Source organism: Hakea prostrata, chromosome 6 (genome assembly GCF_041222555.1).
Source record: "Hakea prostrata isolate BN-2017 chromosome 6, UWA_Hpros_2, whole genome shotgun sequence".
In the NCBI taxonomy this organism is placed as follows: domain Eukaryota; kingdom Viridiplantae; phylum Streptophyta; class Magnoliopsida; order Proteales; family Proteaceae; genus Hakea; species Hakea prostrata.
The window spans coordinates 36,098,104-36,125,928 of NC_142605.1; the positions used below are offsets into that span (position 1 = coordinate 36,098,104).

The window sequence follows — 27,825 nt, forward strand, 5'->3', positions numbered from 1 at the left end:
TCTCCCCCTGAAGACATGTAGGGGCAAAGAAGGGATCCATAGAGACAAAGAAACGACGAGAACCAGGGTGATAACAGTTATATCCCTTTTGAGTAGCAGAATAACATAAGAAAATTCACCACAACACGTGGATCCAACTTAGGACAAAAGCTAAACAACCAAAAACCTTAGTTAGTACAATAAAGGTTGTTGTTCCTAAAAGAACTTCAAGGGGATAGCGTTGTTATAAAACATGGGAAAGCATTTAGTTAATCAAATAAGCCGTACTAAGGATAGCATCACCCCAAAACCGAGGAGGCACGTGCATGGTAAACAACATGGAACTTGCTACCTCAAGAAGATGTATATTCTTGTATTCGGCAACTCAATTTTGAGGACAAGTGTCTAACACAACTGGTTTGGTGTATAATGCAATGGTCAACTAGCTAAGAGGAAATATTCCTCCCAAATACTCAATTCCATTATCTGTAAGAAAGATTTTTCCTGTATCCCTACATTGTGTCCTAGCCATCTTATGAAAATTTTGAAAACACAAAAATATCACTCTTTTGGTGAAGTAAACTCATGTGGTTCTAGTGCAACGGTCAATGAAAGTAACAAATCACCAGTGGCTGAAAACAAACATAGTCCGAGAAAGACCCCACACATCAAAGTGAATAACAAAAAAGGAACAGTACTACGGGCATTTGGCAATGGTTGCGGTGGGCTGGAAAATGTGCAGAGGTGGTTTTCAATGGCAAGAGGAAGAGAGAGAAGGTGGCGGCAGGCGGTGGTGGCTCTCAAATGACTGCGGAAGTTGGGGGGGCTCTTGCTATGGGAATGGTAGGGTTTCTCAAATCAGATTTGGCTCTGATACCATGTTGAAAGACTTGAGAAAATCCTAATTTGTTTCAAAGAGACACAAAAGAGCCTTTATTTATACTAAGAACTTGCCAAAAATAGAACAAAATCTCCCAAAATGAGAATATTACAAAGAGAATAGTAAAAGATCCTAACAAGACAATTCTACCGTCAATAGTAAAATAACTACTACTATTGCCTCACAACAGATTGTCCTAAAGAATTTTCCTTTAGGCTTTAAAGGAATACAACAATCATCAAAGAACCTGGACACACCTCTCAGCTTCATCAACCCATTTTTTATTCTTCGGGAAACTCTATATCACCTTCTTTTATGATTGAGCGGATGAGTTTGTTTCGATCCTTGTCAATAAATTGTAGCTTTTGCTTGTTAGTTAATACTTACTGTTTCTTTGTTATTGTGTATCATATTTTCTTAGTAAGGGCTAGTGTATAATAAAATAACTCAGGCTGTCCAGAAATTGTAAAATGATAGATTCTTATCATATATGTATCAGTAACCCCCAGTAGAAGAATCTAATAAGTCTACCATGACCAGCTTTCTTCCCCTATGGTCCTCTCTTTTCTCTCACATCTCTCTCTTCTTACTCTTTCTTTTTGTCTTCTCCTTCAATTTTTCTACACTCTCTAGGTAGCTAATCTCTAATCCTGTAACACTCTAACTCCATCAACACCTCCACAATTACAAAGAAATATCAACACAATTCCATAAATTCCATATAAAAGTTGAGATGAGGTGTTATCATATGAAAGACAGTACTTATGTTGGCACTACAATAACATGGGACCGCCTAGTGATTCCAACCTTTGAAGCATCAGAAGGCTCATTTATCTTCCAGGAAAATAAGAAATTCAAAGGACGATGAATAGATTGGCACCTCTTTCTAGTGATACACAGGTCCAAATATATGAACAACCCATAAAGCAATCACAACTGTTTAAAGTGGATAAGGGACAAGTCATAACATGATTACTACCAAAGATCCAATTGCAAGAGTAAAATTTTGCTTTTCAACAATCAAAACATTGAAGAAATTAAGCAAATAATGATCTATGTATTCATCAAATTCAGTGCAATACATTAATATTTCTAATATAAGGTTAGACTCTGCTCTGTGACGCTTTCAACTCAACCCACTTCTAATTGAGATATTTCTGCCATATTACCTGTGGATGGACTCGAAGCCTCTCCCTGCAGACCATGAACCAGGCAGGCCTTGCCCCACAAAGAAACAAACCTTGGTAACCACCAACGTTCTTAAAAATGGTGAGTCTTTGGCATGGGCTCGCAGCTGAAGCCTCTTCCCTTGTGAAGCTTTCCAAGGGAACACGAGCAAATCTCAAATTTCTAAGCCTAGAAGAACTTATACTGCTAAGATCAACTGAATTCTGCCCAGAAACTGCCTCTTCTGTTTTAGTTATATTTTCCTGTCCTTCGTACAGGTAAGCATGGTAACAAAGCATTGTTCCATCAGTCAATATTCCAAAAAGAAATGGACGGGTATGCTGCCCTGACCACCTCTGCATAGCCAATTCAACAACTTTCATGTTCTGCACAGTTTCCTTTTTTATGTGACCAGCCACTTCTTCAGAGCTCTTGTTCCCAGTTAACTGAGGATCTTTGGATGGCTCCCTGACAAAGGTATCTACTAGCAGGGATTTACCAGACACAAATTTATCCACAGAGAAAACACATTTGAAACTAGGAACATCAAAAATTTCAAGTGTGCCACTTTCATAACAAACCACACAGTATATATCACCCTGGTCGTGTGCCCCATCAGCTCCATCAATGGCCTCACCAACTCCGGTAGAAAGCCATGCGTCAGTACTCGCTTTGCGCAGCCATGGCTCAGGTCCCTTATCATGATAAAGTGTGCAGCAAGATATTGATTCCTTCAAACTTTCAAAAATGGAAGGAAAAGTAACAGACACGGTGCACGTTGAAGGATCTGCAAACATACTCAAAACCAAAGATGGTCAATATGTAACAGTCTAATGGAATTGCAGAACAGAATAAAACCTTAGTGGAATAGTTTGAAGAATAGTTTGGACCATAAGGAATAGTTTGTACCTAACAAAATCAGAGACAGGCTTGTTAGTTGGTGTATGATCATATTGTCAAGTGATTTGGGTTGATGATCCAGATTTCTTTTTTCACCTTTCTGTTAAGACCCGCTAATCCAATACCAGAAAATATGAACTACAGCAAGAGACTAAGAGAAAATACTGGTTTTGATGGTGCCAGTCACCCCCTACAGCATATAATGCTGCCCTCAGCCAAAAGCTGCCCAGACCTCACACAAAACAACTCAATAAACTTTCTCACACCTTCACCCCTAGTTATAACCCAAAGTCCTCTCCCCTCCACATAGCATCCTCCCAGAGTCCTAACATTTTTTTCTTTTCTTTAATTTTTTTCCCTCAAGGGTGAGAAGTTGGTGTCACTGACTCAGCTTGCTGGTGTTAGCTTGGCTATTCCCCTTTTCCAATGCCAAGGATCATCTAGATGCCATGATAACTACAATGCACTAAGATCTAGAATATATAAATGATTATGGAGGCAAAAATAATAGAGGTACAGAAGAAAGAGGGGGGGACCCCACCCACCGACACACCTCCAAAAAAATTAGTTCATTTAAGATTCCATGAACTACAGAGTAGATCTACTAAAAGGGCCCACAGACAGAGACATGTAGAAGTGCCTGCTTCAGCTGTAAAAGGGAGTGGGGGAAATAAACAAGATAGTTGGATAAAGATTGTTCATGCTAACTTCTTCCAAGTTCCAGGATGAAGTGTTAACAGAAGATAGTAATAGTGTCCACGATATAAAGGTTCATATATTTGAGCAAATTCATGGAAAGGCAAGGTAGTCCATTACACAGTACTTATAGGTTGCCTTTAAGAAGTTGAGGAGTTAGTATTCAGTCAACCAATATTGCCCTTGAGAATGGCTCGAGTTGAGGTGCGAAGCAGCTCAGAATTACAAATAATAAATCCATTAGATCACACATACCTCCAACAAGAAGCCGAATACTTCCATCGCTCATTTTAAGCAAAACATATGGATCAGCTATGGAAACTGATGAAACCGCTGAACTTTCAGCAGTTGAGCTTGATTCAGAATTAGGGGCTACTAGGCTTAAGTCTTGAGTCATGTAGGAGCCATCAAGAATACGGGCACCGCGTGCAAAAACTTGGATAACTCGGCGCCTAGAAAAATCAAGCAAGCTAAATGACAACAGTATTTATTTATAAATAATTATACAACAATTCTCTAATCCTGAAGAGGGAAAAAAATTTTGGGTGAAAGAGGAAGAGGAAATGAATGGAATCGAAATTACACACAACAGATGAAAAACTTAAATGAACATTAAAAGAAACTGACAAAGAAATCTAACAAAGAAATCTAACAAAGAAATCTAACAAAAGATCAAGAGATATACATAAAAGTAAAAGCTAAAAGCCTCATTTTTTTCTTTACTTTTCTTTTCTTTTTTTCTCTTTTCTTTTCTCTCTCTCTTTTTTGTTGTTGTTGTTGTTGTTGTTGTTGTTGTTGTTTGGGGGTAGGAGGGATTCTTTGAACTGAAAATATATCGGGAAAAAAAAAGAGAATAAACAAATACTACTAAGTGCCACAAGGCAAAAGTCCCTTACTAAAGTAGCCACACCAAGAAAAAAGCCAAGCGAAAAAGATCTTGTAATTGGCTGGTGCTTGTTTTTCTCACTGCTGCCCAAAAATCCCTCACCCACCAAATTTTCTTTCCTTGGTAATGAAAATTTTTTTTTTTTTTAAATTCATACAACAAAAGAAAATCTTAAAAACAAATTGATGAGGGTTATGAAAGAAGCTTGCTACCACCAACAAAATAAAAAAAAAAAAATCATGCCAATAACATTCAACGAAAAGAACTCACTCAGTAACATTTTCTTCTTAAAAACTAAAAAGAGTGTACCTAGTGCACAAGGCACCTGCCACTGCAGGGTCTGAGGAGGGTCATAAGTACACAGCCATAACCATGCTTTTGCAAAGAGACTGCTTCCCATCTTGACCCCGCGACCACCAAGTCACAATGGTGTAACTTATCGTTGGACCAAGAATGGACCATACAAATTAACAGTCTATTCATATTAGGCTGAAAAGAGAGAATAAAGTAATGCATTCACCTTCCAAACAAATTCCCAGCAGCAATAGTACTTCCTTGAACATAATAATCAACACTTTCAGTAACTTCTCCCAAAAGATCAGCAGTTTCAAGTACCTAGATAATACAGGTAATAGGTACAGATAAGCATCAATCTGAGAAGGAAAACTGCAGCATGAGGGGGGGTTATGGGGAAGAAGGATGGTCAGCAGAATACAGTGAAAACATAGACTTCAATATGATTTGGAAATAAAACCCTAGAAAATTGAAGAGCTACCTATGGATTTATGGCAAGGAGAAAAAAACCTCAGATGAACGAGACTGTTAACCACTTCTACTGGATGTCTCTTTTGCTTGGAGGGTGCAGAGCAGAATCTTAGAAATATGCAATCAAAGAGGGCCTGTTCTCCAAACATCCCTAATATGATTATGACATCGAGACGAATTTGTTCACATAAAGAGGGAAGCAATTTGATGCAGATAAATCAAAGATGTGAGCTTATTTTAAGGAAATAAACATTGGATTGGGTCACACAAGTGTTGGCCGTAACTTAGGCCACCTTTTATGGCCTAAAACATGGGTAGGAGGTATGCATACAAGATCTATTAGTCAGTCTAGTTAGAGCATATTCCATTATTTCTTTATTTGTTATAGAAGTGATTTAATCAGACTAAGTGTCTCTGATAAGCCCCTGGTATCATGAGTCTACACTTGAGAGGGAAAGCAAATCCCTAAATTCTAAGGAAGGAAACGATTGGCAGATTTGAAGAGTCCTATTGCATTCAGGTTACTTTTTAGGATTAGATTTGAAGAGTCATATTACATTCAGGTTAGAGTCATATTACATTCAAGTTACTTTTGAAGAGTTCTATTCGAATTAAGGTTACTTTTGAAGAGTCCTATTCGAATTGGGATGATTTTGTTAATTAATACTGTAGGAACGTAATTGCTATAAATAGGGGGAAGGAAGAGTAGAAGAGACATGTTTTAGGAGTTAATTGGGAAGTTGAGTGAGAGTTCTTGCTCTGGGGTAGCCGTATGATTCACCTACTGCTAGTAGAGTGTTTTGTTTGAGATTCTTTTGATTATATTGGAGATAGCTATTACCGTGGTGTGATAATTTTTCCATTACTCTTCTGTTGATATCTGGTCGTATCAGTCTCTGATTCCAACTGGCAAAATCCACCGGTTTAAGTAAAGGTAAATGGCCCATATGTACCTTGGTCCACGGGGGTATGTTTTGGCCTTTTGGGACTCGTATGCACTCTGTGTAGCTGGCAGTTTTTGCACATTTGTGACTTGTGGGTTTCTCTTAGTAGTTTCTAGATAGAAAAAAGTTCCAAGTTGTAGTCTATTTAGTGCACATGGTATGCCATTTTTTTTTCTTTAACCAGTGTCATTTTATGCTAGGATTCTAAGCTGTAATCCTTCAATGTATGTTTAAGCCGTAATGTAAGTCTGACAAATGGGTGAACAATTATTCTTACACAACATTCCCTCTTTCTGCACAGCTTCATCTTCTTCTTGCATTGACGTCTTCCCCCCTTCTCTTCTTTTATTTTTTGTTTGCTGGTTTAATAGTTTATTGTGATTAGTATAGTCAAATCAACCATGTTTAAGGTGTTCCTTCTTATTTTATTTACAACTCAGAAGTAGGTCACCAAAACCTCGCAAGTTACTGGAAGAAGAAGTTTTAGGCTTAAATGAAGTTATATTTTGAGTTCCATATTAAAGTATCTGGAAGGGCTATGCCCTACCAAAAAACTTTTATGAATCAATGGAAAACTTTTGTTTGTTTCGGACCTTTAGTCTATGGTTTCAGACTTGCATCCATGGGATTCAGGTGTGTTCATTCTTGTGGATTCAACTGCAGTGAATTAAGTAGTGAACCCTGCTGGGTCACTAGTGGGATTCTAACCTTACAGATCAGATGGATTCCTGACCATATCTTCTCCCGTTTTTTAGCCATTCTATCCAATTGCAGGTCATGTCTGAATACTGCATGCTCTTTATCCTCTTTAATTCTGATTCCCTATTATATCATCTTCTGTAGTTCTGTTATGCTAGTTTATGATCTGTTAAACATAATCTCTCTCTTCTGAATTCTGATTACAAAATTTAGTTTTAACAATAAATGCCGCAAGATGTTTAAGAGTCCTACAACAAGTCTTCTTTCCTTTCAATTACAGGTTAGTTTTTCTGGTTTCTGAATTTTGTTGGCCGCTCACGGTTCAGTTTGCTCTAAAATTTCAACCTTTCTTCATTGAATGGATCTGTTTTGAATAATTTTCTGTTTTTTATTTCAGAAACTACATCCTGAATTTTCAGTTCCTGATTCAACAATATTATTCCATAACTCAAAATCCTGCACTCCTGTTATGTTAATTGATTTGCACATCTGATCAAAGTTTTCTGCCAATTTTATTTTGGGTAGTAGCCAATGTTCCCTCAGACCTATTTTTAGAGTAGTTTTTTTACCAACAGAGTCAACCATTTCATCAATTTAGAAATTGATTTGTTTTTTATTAGTCGTCAATTTTCTCTCAGATCTAGTTTTATTGATTACTTGAGATCAGGTTGTAAACTTATTTCCCATGGATCTCACTCCTTTGGGATTTCCAACAATAACATAGCCTTATCCCTCTATTCAAAATCAAACATGATATAAGGCCTAAGTTAAGCATATCTTTCCTCCCACTGCATAAGAAATGTAGGCCAGTTGCAGTATGCTTGGCAGTCATGACCTTTGAGGAATCAAGGGTTCCCAAGCTTAAAGCAGGACATGAGGAACATCATTATGATTTTTCCCCCCCTCATTTCCACTCAAAGGATACAAGCAGAATAGATGGAAGGATTTCACTTTCCAGTGGGCAGATCTGACTTTTACCAACTGGCACAAGCTTCAATTGTAAGGTGTGTCAGAAATACGAAAAATCAATGATTTGATCATCAAGGAGGTTTTTATTCAGGATGATTCTTTCTCCCACTTCAAGCGCTCCGCGGAGAAAGCGAAATGCCTGAACTCCTGAAGAATTTCTCAGGGATTTCAATGAAGGATTGGATAATAGTTGGATACTTTCTTATGAATTGAAGCCAGACGTATAAAGGTTTCATAAGCATTTCCACCACAAAATTCAACATTGTAGCTCTTCTGTACCAGACAGAGAGCTTTTTTTTTCTTTTATCATGTTCTGTTTTAGTCTCTGTTATATAGGCTTTCATTTGTTTCTGTAATTAAGCCTTAGGCCTTTTTTATTTTTCAGTGCATATGGCTGATTCTGATGCTGTTTTAATACATTCTCTTCATCAAAACTGCACTGTGCTTTAATGTTGAAGATTATCTGAAAATTCCCCCACAGAAATGATTCTCCATGCACCAGATATCTGTTTACAACCCCACAATATATAATTTACACCTCCCAATTTTGGAATCAGCTGCATCCTGCATCTCACTGCTTAAGCTTCCAAACTTAATCTTTCCCCCCAATTTGAGGTTATTGTCATATAGTCTACATTAGAAATTTATCCCCAAGGACGTTATCTGGGAATCAAACAGAAAATGATCATTAGATTGCAGCAAGGATTGCAACTAGGAAAGTGGAAGATTGGGGAATATTATACATTGTAAGAATGGATGTTGATTGGGAATGATTATGCATTGCGAGACTACTTCCTCGAGCATTGACTTCTGAAGTTGGAGTAGCCTACCCCTCTCATTCAAATAATCTATTCCTCATCGCACGGAAAAGAAGGAAACAAGTGTACTATATTTATAGGAAGCTCAATTAATAGAGATTACCTGGCCACAGATAATGTAAAAGTCACTTTACATGAAACATTTAGCTTCCACTTTACCATGTAAGGCATATGAGAATTACCATAGTTCGGGATTCAAGACTGATAACCAGATATGCATGATACTCGTCATCCTCAGATCCCACTTTAGAGTCTGTACTGAGACCACGTGCACTCTTGTGGTAGACAGTCCAAATTCCTTTACAGCCAGGCAACTCAACCTGCATGTTAGTAAACATTAAAGCACTGAACATGACGTGCATGAATCCAGTTCACTTCCATGCAAAAACCCTTCCACCTACAATTATGTTGATATACCAATGTAATTGCATCCAATATGTTAAAAAGAGATGACATAAAAGCATAGTCGTCAAGATGGCGCCCTACGTAACCAGGTGGAATTCTTGGGGTCTAGGAAACTGTCACCTTGGTGGTATCAAATCAGTTTTGGACCTTTGGTACTTATTTGTGCCAAATATCCTTTAAACAAATGTTTTCATTATTTTATTCAACTAAATTATTATTCATACAAAAGAAAATACCCACTATTCATATTCAATGACGATAGTTAAATAATCAACATTAAAAGGATAAAAAGTCAAAGCCCCTTGTAAGCTTGTATTCACCCCCCCCCCCCAAAAAAAAAAAAAAAATTAAAGCCCCACTTCAAGAACAAAAACTATATTTTCAAAACTAGGTGATTTTCTCAACTTTCTACTGTTGGGGGCTTTTCTCAAATCTTCATAAATACCTATATGTTCAAACCATAGTTGTTAAGGCATCACCTAAGCATTACCTAGGCTTCTGGGCGCCTTCGAAGCGCCTCAAATCGGCGTCGCCTTATTTTCAGGCAATAAGACGACCGCCTTGGGGTATGAGGCATCGCCTCGGACGCTTTATACCCCAAGGCGTTCGCTTTTTTTTCCCTTTTTAAAATCACATGAAAGATGCCAGATCGAAGGCATATATTGAATAACTTATTAGATTCTGATTGTAAAGTATCTATTGTTTGAACCTATATGCATATTTATAATGATGCTACATGTGATCAAATGTTAAAATAAGAAAAACAAAATCGAAAGAGAATGAGTTCTTGACTCGAGTCTCACACTTTCACTCTCACTCTAATCCCTAATCTCTTTCTCTCTTCGTCTCTTCTTCTCTTCCATTCCCACGACGACACTCCGGCAAGCAGCGACAGGCGACTTCTTCTCTTCCTTTCTTCCTGCGACTTTGCATTTAGGACCTACTATATGTGGTTATTTTGGAGGTTGAAATCTTTGTTCCATGGGTTCAGGATAATGGGCACCCTCTATGGGCCTACAACATTTTGGTACACAGGTTTATTTCTTTAATTAGTTTAACCATGTTTTAGAGTTCCAAGCAACCACTTAAAGTCACATGATATAATTGAACTTAGTTTGGTCAATTATATGGAAAGCTAGAAGTTATAGATTAGCAGTAAGAAGTTAGTCGAGGATACCTAATAGTCAGCTTAGTAATAGGAATTCAATTCCATCAAGGAATTGAATTAGAAGAGTTGTCAAGGGATCGCCAAGGTGAAGCCTAGGCATCCCGGCCCTTTTTTGGGTCAACCTAGTGTCGCCTTGTCACCTAGGCTACGCTTTGGCGCCTTGCTTGGCGTCGACTTTCTTGGTTTCCTCTATCGCCTCGTCTCACATTGTAGCCTTGCCAACTATGAATTAGATATTACCTTCTGTTCAATCTTTGAGTTTCTAAAAGTCTGATTATAGCCTTATGAATGGCGCCATCGTGGAAGAGTAAAAAAAACTGGAAAATTGGTACTTCATTGCTGCTTAAGAAGAGAATTATTGGTGTATTAAGTATTAACTTCTCCATTGTGGGAACCAGACCAGATGTGTCATATCCAGGTGGTCTTGGTGAGAAAGCACTAAGTGAATCTTATCCAGACATCCTCATTTCCATCGTCTTCTTCTTCTCCCCTTAATTTCTGTTCTGATTAAAGCCTCCATCAACCACTGAGAAACCCCAGCCCTAATCTGATCCATATCAGTTTCCAGCCTCCCACCATAAGAAATGTCACATATTCGGAGCATGACATCCTTCCAATCCCCCAGACCTTGTTCCAAGTCTCACTTCATTGTGTCCATTAGGACCCTAGTTTCCATCAAGCCCTGATTCATCACTAAAAACCCTAAAACCCATAACTGTGAAGTTCCTATGTTCTGTCCATCAGAATTGAGCCAAACCTTGAGGATTTGATCTTTCCTTCCCCAACACGCCCCCCCAACCCAAAAAAAAAAAGGGGAAGCACTAACCCTGTTTCAATTTACAGCCTTAATTCTAAATCCCAAGCTAATTCTGAGACCTAGCAAAGCCTAGAATTACCCCCAGACCCTAGAAAATCAGAATTCATACATACGCCTGAATGACCCCTTCTCATAATGAGAATGTACATAACCCTATTCTGGTCTGGTCCAGTATGGAATGAACAACTAATCATGGAATCGACTCAATCATAATCCACTTAGACGCCCATTCATCCAGGGATTCAGGTCTACCCCTAATTCCCTTCCCACAATCAGTTTTTGTCCAAACTTGGATTGACTCAATCCCTCAACAGACCACGCACGAAAGTTACAGCTCCTTTCAATCTCTGGAACCTAAAATTCAGGAAACCCAACACCTAACCCAAAATCCACAAGTTCAGATTTAAATAGCTCAGCCACCAGCTCTCCTATTTTGGATAGGAAAGTTCCTTCACCTTTACTAGAATTAGTCAAGCCAGAGTCTTAAATTCCACCATTAAACCCCATAAAGAATCTTAAATTCCACCATAAAACCTAAGTCCAGGATTTCACTAACCCAAACCATAATTTTCAATTTTCGAAATTGTTTCTTTTCAAGGCTCCTTGCCAGCATTAACCCTTAGCTGACACTATTAGTCTAAGGCTGCATCACCATGTCAAGGGTATGTGGCATGCCATGTAGCCTCTAAAGAACAAGAGAACTTCTAGGCCAGCTTGACTGGACGGGGCCCTACAAAAATACATAAACATTTAAGGAAGTTTAAATTTTAGAGGAGTGCATCAGGCCAGCTTTCAGCTAATTTGATGAAAATCCAATGAAATAATCTTGAAGAGTTGGGAAACTATAGCATGGAAATGGTGTCACATATCTTTCTTCGTTCAACAATCAAATTATTTGACTCAAAACTGTTTAAGAAAGAAAATGTAGCATATGGGACAAAAAAGAACTTTTCCCAAACCTCAGTGATTAATTCTGGGCGTATTGACTGCTGCAGAACACACAGAGCACCATTTTTTCCATGACCAGAACAACACACCTGGTAATCAAGGAAAAGCAACAACTGTAAGGATGTAATCCTAAATAAAATTACAAAAAAAAGGGGGAAAACACATAATCACAAAACAAATATAAATACCTCCCCCCCCCCCCCCCAAAAAAAAAAAAAAGAACAAACAAATAAAATATTCATTTGATACATCTTCAATAACTTCACCTAAAAATCAACCAACAGAGAAATACAAAACCAAAAGAAACAAACAAATAAAATATTCATTTGATATATCTTCAATAACTTCACCTAAAAATCACCCAAAAGAGAAATACAAAACCAAAACAGTATGTTTTGAAGGATGATACCATATTATTCATGCAATCTCAAAAGTAATATAGTCTACATTGTTACCAACCAGTTCATAGTTGCTTTGCTTAGCAATTCCTGTAGCATTTGGGTCGGCATTAATCCTCAACCCATAAGAGAAATCTTTCAGAGGACCAACGTTAATCAAGGAATCCCTAACTGCAAATGAGAAAACCTTCTGCATATATTGAGAGAAAAAATATAAGAATATAAAAGATGTTAATTTAGGCTTCGAACGAATGAAAAAAGAATACAGTAGCAGCAACAGTACACAGAGTAGGTAAATGATCTGAAAACAAAAAGGTAATGTTGAAGGATATGTAGAAGAACTACTGAAAACAGTTGGTGAAAAATTACATGAAAAAAAAAGGTAATATCCAAATACAAGTAACCAAATTGTTATGCAATCATGCAACACACAAGTAATGTTGAAGGATATGTAGAAGAACTACAGAAAACAAAGAGTGGATATCAGTCGACCTGTGCTGACTCCGAATTGTTTGGAGTTGAACCATATAATGAAAGCTCCTCACCACTGACACTATCTTGCAAAGCATCCGATGATGATCTTCTTAACCGCTTAGATGAAGGTGCATCTGCTTCAATATCTCCTCCCTGTCAGCAAGACATCGATCAAAGATGTTACAACTGCTTCATTCCGAAAGCTTGAGTTGTTAAGTAATGGCCACAACAACATAAAAATATCAACAAAAACCGACTAGCATGCCCTACCACACACATAGAGCTATGCACCTGACACCATTTTGAGGCTTCAAGAGGACACAAGGCGTAGGAGCATAACATAACAAAAAACCCTCAGACTTTCCAGTGATTGAACACCCAAGTTCCTGGCTCAAACTATTAAGTGGAGGACAAAACCATCTGAAGTCAACCAAGGTCCTAGACTAACTGATGTGGGCATGCAGAATGAGTGCTCACATGGAAAAATAACACAAAATGAACGCATTCCTAATACTCCCCTCGTCTATAGCTGGAATGAGCATACGTGTGGAAAAATAATGCAGGGACGGGTTAGAAGATTGGATCCATTATAGTCATATAATTATCATCATATGTTATGTGGATCAGTGGATGGAGAGAAAGAATGAACCAATAGATTCAGTATTGAGATACACTGATACACATGTAACTAAGAATTGATAAACATGGTAAAATTATTGTAACAAGTAAACAACAACCCAACTCTTTCCATTTTTCATGTTTCATCCATAATTCGTATTGTGGACATTCACTACAGTAAGATCTCATAAAACATGTGCAGCCAATATTAAACTATAGTATAATATGCTGCTGTTGATACGACAAATTGAACTAATAACAAACAAGAATCACAAGATCATTAGCTTCAGTGATCGTTAACCGAGTCATGGTGAATGCATGAGGAGTGAAGCCTTCTGAAGTACTGAATTAGGGGTCAGAGAAAAAATTTTATAAAACTCAAAGATACACCAAGGAAATGATCAACACAAATAAGTATTTCACTTCCATAAAATTCAAATTATAAAGTAGAGCTATCAACTTATGACATGAACCTCTTCTTTCACATGGGCAGAAGTTGACATCGATGTACCCATCCCACAAGTATACTGCACAAGCATGCTATCTCCCAAACGACTGGCCAAGAAAAAGAATGAGTTGCCAAGTGTTGCAATTCCCTAAAAGGCAAACAGAAGCATCTTTATTAAATTTTGAAAAAGCTGCCAAAACTGGCAAAATACATTTACCATCAAGGTATTCAACTTAAATCTATCAATAATTATTTCAAATGAAGCCAACCGAAGTCAAAACTGAAGCTCTAGATTTTGAAAGTTCAAGTCTTTGCACGACCCTGCAATTAAAAAAAAATTTGTATAAGAATAAACCACAAAATCACTACTTAAGTTTGATTGAAAAAAAATAAAATTATGGTAGTATACAATATTAGATAGAGATACCAAGAAATAGGGAAAAAGTTCTCCTCCCCGCCCCCCATTCTTTCTATTCTTTGTTTCCTCAACCCATATGGAACAGAAACTGCAGTCCGAGACCAATACAGATTGGTGTAGGGCTTTTGTGCATATAATTGCCACAGCTAGAAAGGATAGACTTTTGGAAGGGAACTAAGTAGCTCTAGTTTTATTTCAACTAGTAGTTGACAAGGAGATAAAGGATATGATGCCTAAATATTAATAGCTTAATGATGATATCTACACTTCATAGCTAGCCAAGTGGAAGAATGCAGGCCTTGGTACAACAATAAAGTTGCTCCATTGTGACCAAGTGGTCAAGGATTCAAAGCTGGAAGCAACCACCCTACCAAAGCAACGGTAAAGCTGGCTACATCCTTTAGTAAGCCAAGTCATCATGGACTCAAGATTGCAAATAACCTCTGCAAAAGCAAGGGTAACTCCTGACTGTGTTGGGATCTGAAATCAAGTTCTCAGAGCTTGCAAGGTAAGAAGCTGCATGAGTCCCACACAGCATAACTGGCACATAGAGAAGGATTTGGGTGTTTTCTATTAATTATGGTTCTAGACTCCTAGAGTCCTAATGTCCCACAAAAAGAAAACTAATCAACCAACAATGGCACGGATTGTCTAACAAACTTCAATACTACTAATAGATTTGGCACAGCAGATGTCATAGGAACGAACAGAGCAGGTTACTGTCAACTGCCTTTACTGAATTATATTAGCTTCATTCTATATAAGCTACATATTTTGTAGGTTGGGAAGTTGGAGCAAGTCAAAGACATGATACACATGAACTCTTGCAAGCAAATTTTATCAGAATGAGAGAAGAAATATTCCTATTTTTTATCAGTAGGGAAAAGAAAAGTTAAACAGAATGACCTGAAGGTACTTACCGCCCATCAAAAACCAAAGTCAGTAGAAGCAGTTCCCCAGATTTAGTTGATAGCATGGCTACATCATGTAGTAACCAAGTTGCGTGGGATGCATCAAGCTCCACGTTAAAGCTTGATCGAGGCATCTCTTGGCTGAAACACAAAAGAAAAGCACTTTGATGTTTGAATCTTGGTTGTTATATCAAAGTAAAATCGGAAGCAACAAGCAAACCATATGACAGCAGTTACCACCTAATGAAGCAAAAAGCAAATACATTCATCCCTGGAAAATATAAAGCAACCTCCGCTAAAAAGTTCAACTATAAAAAGCATAACGCAGTGCTGGTACTCCGCCTACAAAAAATATGGGGTAGATGAGATTTTTTATGCATATAAACAGTGTGAACATTAACGTGCATAGTGACTCATGCATGAAACCTTGATTCGCAAACCAAAGCAAACACTAATGACTGAATGTTATAAGAAAAATTAAGCGTACTAGTCAGATAAGTTGAAAATGTGGCCTTTCCAAACAACACAAAGTAGCCATGCACATCTGAAAAACTTAGAAGTCAACTTTGTAGCATAGCACCAAAAGCATTTATGATTAATCCATGCCATAGCATAGCATCAGGATTCAATATGTCTAAGGATAGTAAACAACAATTCAACACTCACATAAACAAACCAAAAGCAGGCTCTAAGGAAAATATTTAGTCTTCTGAGCACGAAATACCTAGAAAACATTCAGATAGCTGTTGCTGGATCTAAACATTAAATCATTGATACAAAAATACAAAAACCAACGACACCTAAAAATAAGAATAAGTGGACCAAGAAACTACCTACTGTCAACAGGCAAAGCAAAAGGATTCAAGGCCAATGTGCAAGATGCCGACTGCATAAGCAAATACAGAAACAGTAGATGTCAAGTAAGGACAATCAAAAGGCATATGAAAGATTCTATGTATCACTGAATAAAGAAGAGGATTTCATAAAATAAAAAGAAAAACATTAAACGAGCAACAAGATATAACAATCAAATATGCATGGCAGCACAGGGATATGCTGGAAGCTAATGTGAATAAACAAGGATAAAATTTCACCTGACTGTGATAATGAATAGAATTTGCACTAATTACAAGAACACCACCAATAGGAGAAGGCACTGCAAGAAGTTTGTAGGCATCATGGGGAAGATTCTGATGACAACAAGAGAAAAACAAAGAAATAATTAGAGGGCTAGAAAGTTCATCAGAGAAAAGATAGAGCATGTTGTGCAGTTATGGATTGTTAGGAGCCATAACCACAAGTATGAGTTCAGTTGTATTTTCCTTCTTGATGAAACTCTAATTGGTGCAAGCTACTATTGCTTTTGTTTAGAATAGCAATTAGATCTCGCCAGTGACCTTAATCCAAGGTCCAAAGCCTACAAATACTATTACTGAGATCCCATGGCTTTTAAAGTAATGTAGTTCTTAAAAAGGGTACTTAAGTATTTTACAATGCTGACAGAACTCTAGTAGCATTGTAAGCATTCTAGATTTTATTTTCGGGGCAAATTAGCAATATTCTCATCTTTCATCCAATCATAAATGTCAGCAGAATATTGGCATTTATCCACAAAAAAAAAAGGAATATTGGTCCTTTGGTCACTTAGTATTTCCAATCTTAGTTCAGGATCACTAACGACTAATTGTGAGATATGGGTTTTGAGTTCAGTTGAAACATATTAGGCTCTTGACTGCATGTCTTAGTAGGATAAACTGCGGCCAGTTTTCTTTCAACCCCAATCCACACTGATGGTACAGCTCCACAATCTTAATCCAGTTCAACCAGACGACACAGGATATTAATTGTAGCGTATAGTAACATATCTATAACCTTGCACACTGCAGTAACGCACAGTATAGAATGTAAACCAGGGGCAAGGCCTCAACACCAATCCACCTCAGCCTACACAAAAAACAACTAGTGCCTGATCAAACCAGAATCGTTCCAGCAGCTTAACATTGCACGAAGAATACTGGAAGAGAATACAGCAAAATTAGTTGTTGGAGTAGTTGCATTATATTACCTAGTTGATTATTAACCTAACTTTAACCCTTTAAATTCCAACCCCATCCCCAGGAAGAAAAAAAAAAAGCAGCAACTTGAAGGCATTGAGACATATAATTAGGGTACGACTGAAATTCAATAAAGTTCTTCAAGTAGTCATTCATTTGCAACTTCTGCAAGCATAATTGAAACATATACCACTCTTGAAAAGCAGTAGCTTTTCCCAAGAGATGCATACAATCCTATCAAGATAGAGACCCATGTGACATGCCCAACAGGCAAGGTGACTGACAAGCATAAAGTCGCAGCTGCTGCAAACCCGGTAGGGTCCTAATTTTGGCAAAAATGCAGCATCTATGTCATAGAGTTTCAATGGATGTCTAACATTAGAGTCCATAAGACTAATACAAGGACACTAATATGATGTTTTGCTTCTATTTTGCAGTTCCAACAATTTAAAGGTTTTCGTTGAATTATTATTTCTTTTTCAAAATAGCCTTTTTGAAAGTTAAATTACTCACCATAGCAGACCATATGAGGGGATGCTGCTTCAAAGTAGTGCTAATACTAAGCGCAGAAATCATGCAAGTATGATGCTTCCAGGAGACACGTCCTGCCCATGTAAGCTCCTGCTCATGAAGGATTACCATAACAGGCTCAATGTAACCTAAAAATTGAAAGAAGAAAAAAATGAGACTATGGTCAGAAAAATAAGATTGGAGGAGAGATTGTTAAATTCATAAGAAATAAAACCTTCAAAAACAAAATATCGCATGAAAATAAATAAATCAAAATATAAATATAAATATTCCACCTAATAGTCAGGCTAAATGTCCATCATCACCTAGCCATACAGAGGGATGATAAGTCCCATCAAGACATTGAGAAACACTCTAGATTAGCCGGATTTTAACCCATCACCTTCATCATGTCTCACTATGCAATGCACATTCCCCCCTAGACTAACCAAAATATTATATATTTCTTTAACGAAACACATGATATACAAACAGCATTCCAGACATGGTACACTGAGATAGATATTAAATGTAAATCGAGCTGATACTTACAACTTTTTTTTTTAACAAACACAGACAACTTATGATGTGTTTTTCAGATTCCCCTAAGCTGACATATCCAAAATCGAGCCTGTGAAACCTCATTATCAAAACAAATTCCTTGAACCCAATTCTTATGGGAATTAAGCAAAATTAACATACATTTTTATTTTTTATAACAAAAAATGAGAAATTGGAAGTATGGAAGAAAACAGAACACACAAAATCCAGGAATAACAAAACGTTAATAAACAAAAGTAGCAGCAGCAATCAAACCAGTAGCAACCTATGATAAGGGCAAGGAACACATGAAATCCCACAATAACTGTTCCAGAGGAACAAAACAATAACAAAAAAAAGAGCCTTTCTGCAGGTCTATTATTTATTTTTTACACAAATCTACAATAGCCATAGAATCGTTGCATTAGAAAATGTTAAGAGTATAAAGGGTGCAAAGGCCAAAACAGGGAGAAAAAGACTCTCTCGGGATAGGGATTCAGGGAGTTCCTTTTCTATTTTACTTTTATTTATACTCTAACAGGTGCTGCAGCCAATATAAGGTTAATAAAGGGTTAAGGGCTCTCACCAATTCAGTCATGAAGCTCTACCAATTCTTATGTGTTCTTCTTCTTCTCCGTGCCTCTTTCTCTATTCAGGTTCCTTAATTCACACGGTGTCATAGCGAGACTACTAGACAGTAGACTCTGCAACAAGGCTTCTACAGTGAAACTGCTGAAGATATTTTGAAGGTTCTTCCATTCACCAGTTGAAGATCGCAGCACCCGTTGCTGCTTTTTCTTTGGTAAATTTTCAGACTAGTTCATGGCTTCAATTAGTGAACTAGGTCTGACTGCATTCAGAACAGCTTCTGGTCTCCTTTAAGAGGTACAATACTTTTTTCTGAAAATTCCTAATTCAATAAAAAATAGTGGCTAATTTTCTGGAGGATTCAATCCTATTTCTCATGGGAATTCTTTCTGAAGATTTTTCTGTGTATTTCATGTGGGACAGAAGCTTTGTTATCTTTTATTTGGGACAGCTGGCATTGGGTAATCACAAATTATAAATTTTATTTCTCTTGCAAGTCGATACTTCTAATATTTCTTGTTGGATACTACTCAGACTTGTGATTATTTGTTGCTTGTGTGCTACCTTTGATTTTCTGATTATTATATAATGGGAGATCTTACACAATCCACTAACGAGTAACGACTCGAGGAATATTATGAGTTGTGGCCTCAACATCCCATTGTGTGACTGGAAAAAGGTTAGAAGGAGCTGCCAATTATCGTTAAGGCTGTTCCTACTGGCCGTGGACAGCAAGCTCGTTTGAAACAGACTGACCCTTCAGGTGAGGCAGCACGGGAGACTACTGATGCCTGTATTTTGGGGCAAATGTTTAACTCTTTTTTTAATAATATTGTGGATTTAGTGACCCATCTTGACACAGTAAAAGCCTCATGGGAATATTTAAATATATTATGTTCTAACCAAAATAAATTGTCTTATTTTTGAGTTATCACAGAAGTTTTATAGGGTTGGTCTGAAGGGCAGGCCCCTGACTCAATATTTTGCGGATCTTGAAAGAATGTTTGAAGAACTAAACTCTATTTTATCACCTACGATGTGAAACAAATGCAAAACTAGCAAGAACAACTTGCAGTGATGGGGTTCTTGGGAGGTCTTGGAAAGGAGCTTGATTCAGTCCATTCTCAAATTCATGGAGGATATAAGATTCCCCCACTGACAGATACATGTTCCCATGTTCTCCGAGTGTCCCACAAGAACTCCTATGATAATACTTCAGTGGGTAATTCATCTCTTGCGTCTTTCAACCCTACTCGTGGTACTACCAGAGGACAGGCTTCAAGATGTGGTCATGGAGGAAGTTCTATTAAAAATTTTTACAAGGATCTTCAGATACTTCAGGGACAGTAAACACCTACCACCACTTTGGTCGTCCTGGACATATCCAGTGGTTTTGCTAGAAACTTCTAATGTAGTACTGTATTTGAATGATCAAAACAGTAGCCAAATAGGACCTTTCACAGGGAATCAACTTCAGATTTGATAGACTTAAAATAGATAAAATTCAGATATAATGGAAGGCTGAAAACCGAAGTGGTAGAACAAGGATATTGGTTTAAGAACAAGGACTAACTAGGTTTTCAAAACAGCAGTATGCTATAAAGAAGAATGGATGGAACAATATAAGAGAATTAAGAGAACAATAAGGACAACAAAGTAACATGTAACACCCGGCTTCTCACAGCAAGGTGGATCAATTGGATCGAACACCAATCTACCTTGATCAAACACAAGGGTTCTCCAAGAGGAGGAATGCTAGCAAGCAATTTGATTTCGTTTCACAAGTTGTTTTTTCACCACTTACATAAGTCTCTTTATATAGCATTCTAAAGAGACATAAACATTAATGGCAACATCTAACCACTAGCTAACACCACCTACCTATTAATAACTCAACTACTACCTAACTCTTGACAAAGGAGAACTCCTTTGACAATGAGTTCTCTTATTTTCAAACTAAAGCCCCTTTTATTGACTTTTCAAAAACTAGATTTAGGCTTAGGTCTAGACTATGAAGTTCAACATATGTGGGCTAACTTTAACCCACTAAAACAGTCCTAGCCCATGAAAGCCATAGGCTGATTTAGGTGACAACTTTAGGCCTTTGATGGGCCTAACCCAATGGGCTTCTTCTTTCGTAAATATGTCTTCAATTCTGCATCAACTTCATGGCAAGCTTACACAGGTTACTAATACTACCACCACTCTACTACTACATCACCACCTAAGTGTTAAGACTAAGAATGTCAAATGAGGATTATGTTTGCATTAACCAATTTCAGGCCACTCAGTCACAACCCTCCATTGCCACCTTTGTTCACACAGGTAATGCCACCACCCACCTTTCAACTGCATCTTGCCCCTAGATTATTGAGTCAGGAGCTTTTGGCCATACGACTGGGATCTCTGGCATCTTCTTATCTTTTGTTCATCTTCTTTGACCGTTACACCTGTTGATGGTTCCCATGGTAAAGTCAAAGGCACAAGTACCATCCGTCTTACCCTTTGTTATCCCTATCTCAGTCATTTATTTAGCTGACTTCCCTTTCTACTTATTATCTGTTCATAAATTCACCTCCGATTACAACTGTACTGTCACCTTTTTCTGATTTTTATCTTTTTCAGGATCCTAGAAGGAATAAGACAATTTGTATAGGCCATGAATCTGGGGGACTGTATTTGTTTAAGGACATATCACATGCGGCATGCTCAAGAAATCCTTATATGGACTGAAACAGTAACCTTAGGCATAGTTTGCAAGATCCACTACAGTTGCATTAGAGTTTGGGTTAACGTGAAAGTGATCATTCTGTGTTTTTCAGACATTCTATAAAATATTTCTTGTTGTTTATGTTGACAACATTGTTATTACAACTTACAAGGGGTGATTTATTAGGTAATGAGAAGTTGAAGATGCATCTACAACAAAAAAAATTGGACTAAAGACTTAGGGAAACTCAAGTATTTCTTAGGCGTCGAAGTCACACAGTCAAGGAAGGGCATCTTCTTGTCCAAACGGAAGTCTGTGACTGATTTATTATCTGAAACAGGTATGCGAGAGTTTAAACCCTTGGATGCCCCCATGGACTCTAATCAAAAACTTATGCCAAACAATGGAACCATTCCTGATAATCTTGAGATGCACGGGAGACTTGTGGGCAAGTTAAATTATTTGACCGTGACTCAACCTAATACTACCTTTAACGTCAGTGTTCTGAGTTGATTTCTGTCAGATCCTCAGACTTCTCAAAGGAATGATGTCATGAGGATATTGAGGGATCTTAAGGAAGCACCTGGGTGTGTACTAATCTATATTGATCGTGGACATAGATGAGTTGAAGGTTTTTCCTCATGCAGACTGAGCTGGATCTCCAATGGATAGAAGATCAACCACAGGTTATTTTCCGTTTGTTAAGGAAAATCTAGTGTCGTGGAAGAGTTAGAAACAAATAGTGGTTGCTTGGTCAAGTGCAGAATCAGAGTATCAAGCCATGGCAAATGTCACTTGTGAGTTAATATGTATCAGACAACTACTTATTGAACCAGGCTTTGTTGATGATTCAGCTATGAACCATATAGCTACGCAAAGCATTCATATAGCTTCAAACCCTGTGTTTCATGAGCATACATAACATACTGAAGTCAACTGCCACTTTGTTCGAGTGGAACTGCAGTAAGGCATTGTTTCTCATAGATGTCCGCACAAAGAAGCAACTAGCAGATCTACTTACAGAGGCTTTGGGAACTGAGAGAGTTGATTCCATTTATAGCAAGTTGGGCATTTTTTATGTATATGCTCGAACTTGAAGGGAAGCATTGGAGTACTAAAGGTAAAAAGGTAACAGGGAGAAGAAGACTTTCTCAGGATCAAGTGGCAAGCCCAAAAGGCACTCGACGGAATTCTTTTCTTATTTTACTTTCTATTTTGTTTCCTAATTGAACTCCAGTGTTGCAGCCTATATAAGGTTGATAAAGGGATAAAGGCTGTCACCAGTTCAATCCTGGCTCTTCCAATTCTGACGAGTTCTTCTTCATCTTCCTCTGTGTCTTTTTCTCAATTCTGGCTCCTTAACTCATAGAAACTATAAAATATTACAGAGCAATTGATACTTCCATATAAAAATGTCCTATCAAATGCACAAGGTTCCTGCATTTAGCAGAGTCTAGGAAGGTCAGATATTACAAACAAATATTTGGCTAATTACTGATAACTCCATATATTGAGTATTAAACACATTTCCGAGAATAAACATAAATAAAGAACAATAGATTTTAAAAATAAAAATAAAGGTCCATGTCTGTATATTAAAATTGAATAACCTTGGAAAAGCATCAAACACCCTGGGGTTAAAAAGCACTCAACTCTATTGACAATTGAATAACCTAGCAAAAGCAGCAGGGTTGATACACTTCCACTCCATTCCAGCAACCCTTGTGCTTGTTCTTATTCGTTAACCACTCCAGTTCACTAAAAAAATATACGCAACCTACAAAATCACTTCCTCCATATCAAGGATCTCTTAAAGGGCTTCAATCCACCTTTCAATGGTTTTAGATTAGTCTCTATGCATGCTTAAACCCTTGAAAAGCATCAAGTTTTAGAAAACTAATTGTGACTGCTCTGCAATTCATCTGGAAGTTCAGTGATGTAGGTGAATTTTATCAGGTTAGAAATGGACCATTTATTCCCCTCTGGATGAAGGATACATGTCCATCAGTCACATCCAAAGGTTGAGGTAAGATTTTGAAGATAGAAAATCTTTTATTCCAATTTAATCTTAATCTTTGGATGTGACTGATAGTCCATTCTGACAGACCTGGTAAAATTCCTAATGTAGGTGGCCAAGCTATTCAGCTTTCATATCTTACATGTCACAAATTCCATCCACAAACTTATATTACAAACCATTAGGAAATTATTTTCTTTAGCAGCGCTACAAGATAAGATTTCCCTCCATAAACATCCTGATTCACCAGTGCACTTCAGCTTACCTTTTAAGATGCATCATTTTATTATGCCCAGCAGATTGTTCCTTTTGTTGAATTTAGTAGTCATCAGTGAAAGCCTCACAGTATCATGAAAGGGACACTAAATTCCCTTCTGTTTTTTAATGATTTTTTATCAACCTCAATGGTGCCTTTCGGCTATAAAGTTCACAAAGTAACTCCACTCAAACTCAGCTTGAGATACAATCTGGTCCTATGTCTCCAGTACCCACTAGAGGCTTAGATCAAATGAGGTAGCATATGTAGCATATGTGGCTGTACACCGCAAACCAGAAAACCCCAGCACAACTGTCAAAACAGATAGATATATAGGATATCATAGATATATGATATACCAGAGCATGAAGTTCACATCAGTGCAGGTTCTAGGAGAGGTAAATCTACACAGCCATAAACCTGTCATGGTATATTCCCTCATAATCACAAAGCAATAGTCTCTCAGTAGTGGTCCTAACATTAGTGTACAAGCCTACAACTAATTACAAAGAAAGGAAAGTCAAAGAGACAAGCACACTACAACAGATACAGTCCCCCTCCCCCCGAAAAGAAAACCGTGGTCAGCTATAGACAAAGTTAAGTGTCACAGGACAATAATACTCGAGGTAAATATCCTAACATCTGATGAAAAACAGAAGACTATGACAAAAATGGCACCAACTGTTAAAAAATTATCAATCACAGCAATGATAAACAAAGGTATTAAAGTGACCATAAAATAAAAGTTAAGGCAGATTCTTGAAGCAAGATAACTAATCAAATATTTAAAGAATTTCCATTTAAATTACATTCCACTGCTGTCTCTGGGGAAGGTGACAAGAAAGCTATGCTCAAGGCAATTCTCTCAACTTTCCAAGCACAAACTCTCCAGATCCTAACCCTTCACATTGTTACTGATTACATATCTGCTCACAAATGATAAGTGGACATTATGTTGAAGTACATGGCCAACAAAGGATAATTGTTAAGTTCCCTCACCATGCACAAACGTAAAATCTTTCACATGCTTCATGTCCAAATCACGTAGGCTCATTACATACGATGACTCTATTCGAGCAGACACAGTTCCTCCAGAACCATTAGCCTCATCATCTCCACCTAAGCCATAACCAGCCTATAAAAAAGGGAAAATTAAGACTACCAAGTAACCAAATGGAAGAAACCTGCACTGCAAAGTTTACCAAGTAAATAGAAAACCTATGGAACTGAGTTTACTCATGAGAACAAATTTTATTTTTCTGATCAGTAAACTAAGCCCATTTTTCTGAAAGACAACTATGCCTACTAAGACAGTATAATGTAAAACAAAGGTAAAACAAGTAGAGCACCTCCAAACTAAGATGGAGATTTCAGCAACCATCACCAAACAAAAGTGCCAACCTCGCAGATACTAGAGTTTTGAGAGCTTTATGAAGCTTACAGCCTAATCACTTCCCATAAAATTTATTTTTATTTTTAATTCCATCTATTTTAAGGGTTTCCAATGCCAAGAATCTTGTGTGATGTGTTTGCATGAGTATATCAGCAACCAGTGAGGTCTCTGAAGGTTAGCAAATCCTTTCAGAAACAAAAGGAAAAGGAAAAAGAGTGCTGAAATAAAGTAAAACTCTTCAGCATTTGAAGAAATATAAAGGGGTTTTATCTCTCTATTACTTAAAGATGAAAGGGATATTTTAGGACATTGACAACAAACATGACAAGTTGAAGGCCCCAGCATGGGAGGCTCATGACTCCAGACCATATTGTTCAAGACTCTTTGACTCCAGACCATATAGAACACAGGGAGGCCCTTGACTCCAGACCATATTGTTCAAGACTCTTTTGACTCTCTAAAAGGGGATGATTCGGTTTCCCACATAAAATAGTATTGGGATAGTGGCAGGAATGTGATAGGAATAAAAAATAATTAAAAACAGGTAATGATTTGGGGGTTGGCCAAGATAGAAGGAAGCAGAAGAGGCTACCTAGGCTACTAGGGTGGGAAGGAATTGCAGAGGAGATTCTGACTACAAATGCACATGTGGCTCGAAGGTTTCTCTAAGACTACTCCAGGACAATTTTACGCTATTGGCAGTATTAGTGCCCAATAACTCATGCCTGCATCAGTTCAAGTCAGGAGCACAAGATGAAGAAAGGCCAAAATAACCATTTGATCTGAAAGCAAGCCAACAAAGAACTCGCGAAGCACCTAATTTGTCTGTCACTAGAAGAATGCATGAACAAGAGGTATCAATGATACTATCTGTAGAATACCCAAAACAGAAGCAATATAAAGCATCATCCCAGATCATTGCAGGCTGCAGCTGATTCCACAATAACCAGCAGCTTATCAATCTCAATTCTTAGGCCACTGAATCCGCTTTCTAACCATTATTTGTAAATAAGGCACCAAATTTGGGCCAATGAGTCATTAACTGAATTCCAATTGACTTGGATTAACAATAAATGCATGGGACCATATTTAGTCATGGGAAACTGTAAAAATTAAGCACATTGACTAATAAAAATCAAATCTGCTAGTCCCCCCCCCCCCAAGGAGGGGGGAAAAAGGTCTAAAGAAAAGCAGCCTAATTATCTCTTTCTTGTTCAGCCATCTCTCAACTAAGAAAGCACCACATGGACTGACAAGTGACAACTAGGCACCATCAGATAGTATTATTGGGATAAATTCACTTTGTTGATTGCATTGGAGAATGTAAAGCTGGTGTTAGCTAACTCAAAGGATTAACTCTGTCAATCTCAAACAGTCTGGGTGGCTACACATCCTAAAGTGGCTAAAGCCAAGATGTCATCCATCAATCAAACCTTTCACATTCACATTATATTAAATAAATCTATTAGAAATTTACAACAAAAGAAACTAATACCAAATGTGAGAAATAATGATTTTTATTCATAAAAGATACTAATAAAATATTACAAGATGCATGCAAAATCCCCCCCCCCCAAAACGTGTTTCCACGCCTTCAGCCTGACAATTCCCTGAGTTTGTCCAAGCCATAGACATCAGCGTCTAGGCAATCCAAGTTGGTCAGGAGGGGAGGTGTGGGGAAGTGAGACAACAAGGTGTCGCCTTGGCAACCAATGCAACACCAGGTGCCTAGGCACCAAGAAAGGACTTCGACACCAAGGCACAAGCTAGGCATCGCTTTGACTACTACGGTACAAGCCCTACAGTCACAAGACAGGGTCATTCAAAGATTCAAGTGGAAAGCCAACTAATCCAAGGGGAGTGACCTCAAGCAAGTAAGAGTAGAACACAAGTGACTATCATTTGTTTTTTGGGGGTTAAGAATTTCCTATTAATTTACAAGATATGCATGAATAGTATTTGTTTTTAGCACTAAAATAAAACACGATATTTCATTTCACTGAGAAAAAATAAGATTTCTAGAAGATTATATCATGATACCAAGAACACTCAAAAGGCGATAAAAATGCCATAATGGATATCGAAAGAGAGATTGCAAATGAATTGACAAAACAAGGAGTGTTATTCTGGGGATGCCATCCATTTGTAAGCCATATTGGATGTTTGCTGTAATTTTCTTGGGCAAGAACATTTTGATGCCCCCCCCAATTATCCTGTACTTCTCTATTATTAATATAACAGTTAATTATTAAAAAAATATGTACATATGTGTCCCCCCCCCCCCCAATTATCCTGTACTTCTCTATTATTAATTAACAGTTAATTATTAAAAAAATATGTACATACGTGTTCTTAATATGCACAACAAATGGACTTCAGGCAGAACAATAATTTCTACTTTCATGATGGAGATAACTATATCCAATAATTTCCGAGATGGGAATGTGCA

General features: G+C 37.6%; 1 protein-coding gene across 2 annotated transcripts in view; it reads right to left on the reverse strand.

The window, feature by feature from the left end:
* Positions 1–27,825, reverse strand: part of CPSF160 (cleavage and polyadenylation specificity factor 160) — a 57,013-nt gene that overhangs the window by 17,007 nt on the left and 12,181 nt on the right. For both annotated transcript variants that reach the window (XM_089158870.1, XM_089158871.1), the window contains exons 4-17: positions 24,983–25,118; positions 17,876–18,021; positions 16,403–16,498; positions 16,142–16,194; positions 15,318–15,449; positions 14,249–14,300; positions 14,005–14,127; positions 12,932–13,066; positions 12,501–12,629; positions 12,053–12,130; positions 8,886–9,023; positions 5,029–5,123; positions 3,878–4,074; positions 2,029–2,813 (exon numbers count right to left, since the gene is read on the reverse strand). In XM_089158870.1, coding sequence (XP_089014996.1) covers positions 2,029–2,813; positions 3,878–4,074; positions 5,029–5,123; positions 8,886–9,023; positions 12,053–12,130; positions 12,501–12,629; positions 12,932–13,066; positions 14,005–14,127; positions 14,249–14,300; positions 15,318–15,449; positions 16,142–16,194; positions 16,403–16,498; positions 17,876–18,021; positions 24,983–25,118 — 2,295 coding nt within the window. The remainder of the gene's footprint in view (positions 1–2,028; positions 2,814–3,877; positions 4,075–5,028; positions 5,124–8,885; positions 9,024–12,052; positions 12,131–12,500; positions 12,630–12,931; positions 13,067–14,004; positions 14,128–14,248; positions 14,301–15,317; positions 15,450–16,141; positions 16,195–16,402; positions 16,499–17,875; positions 18,022–24,982; positions 25,119–27,825) is intronic.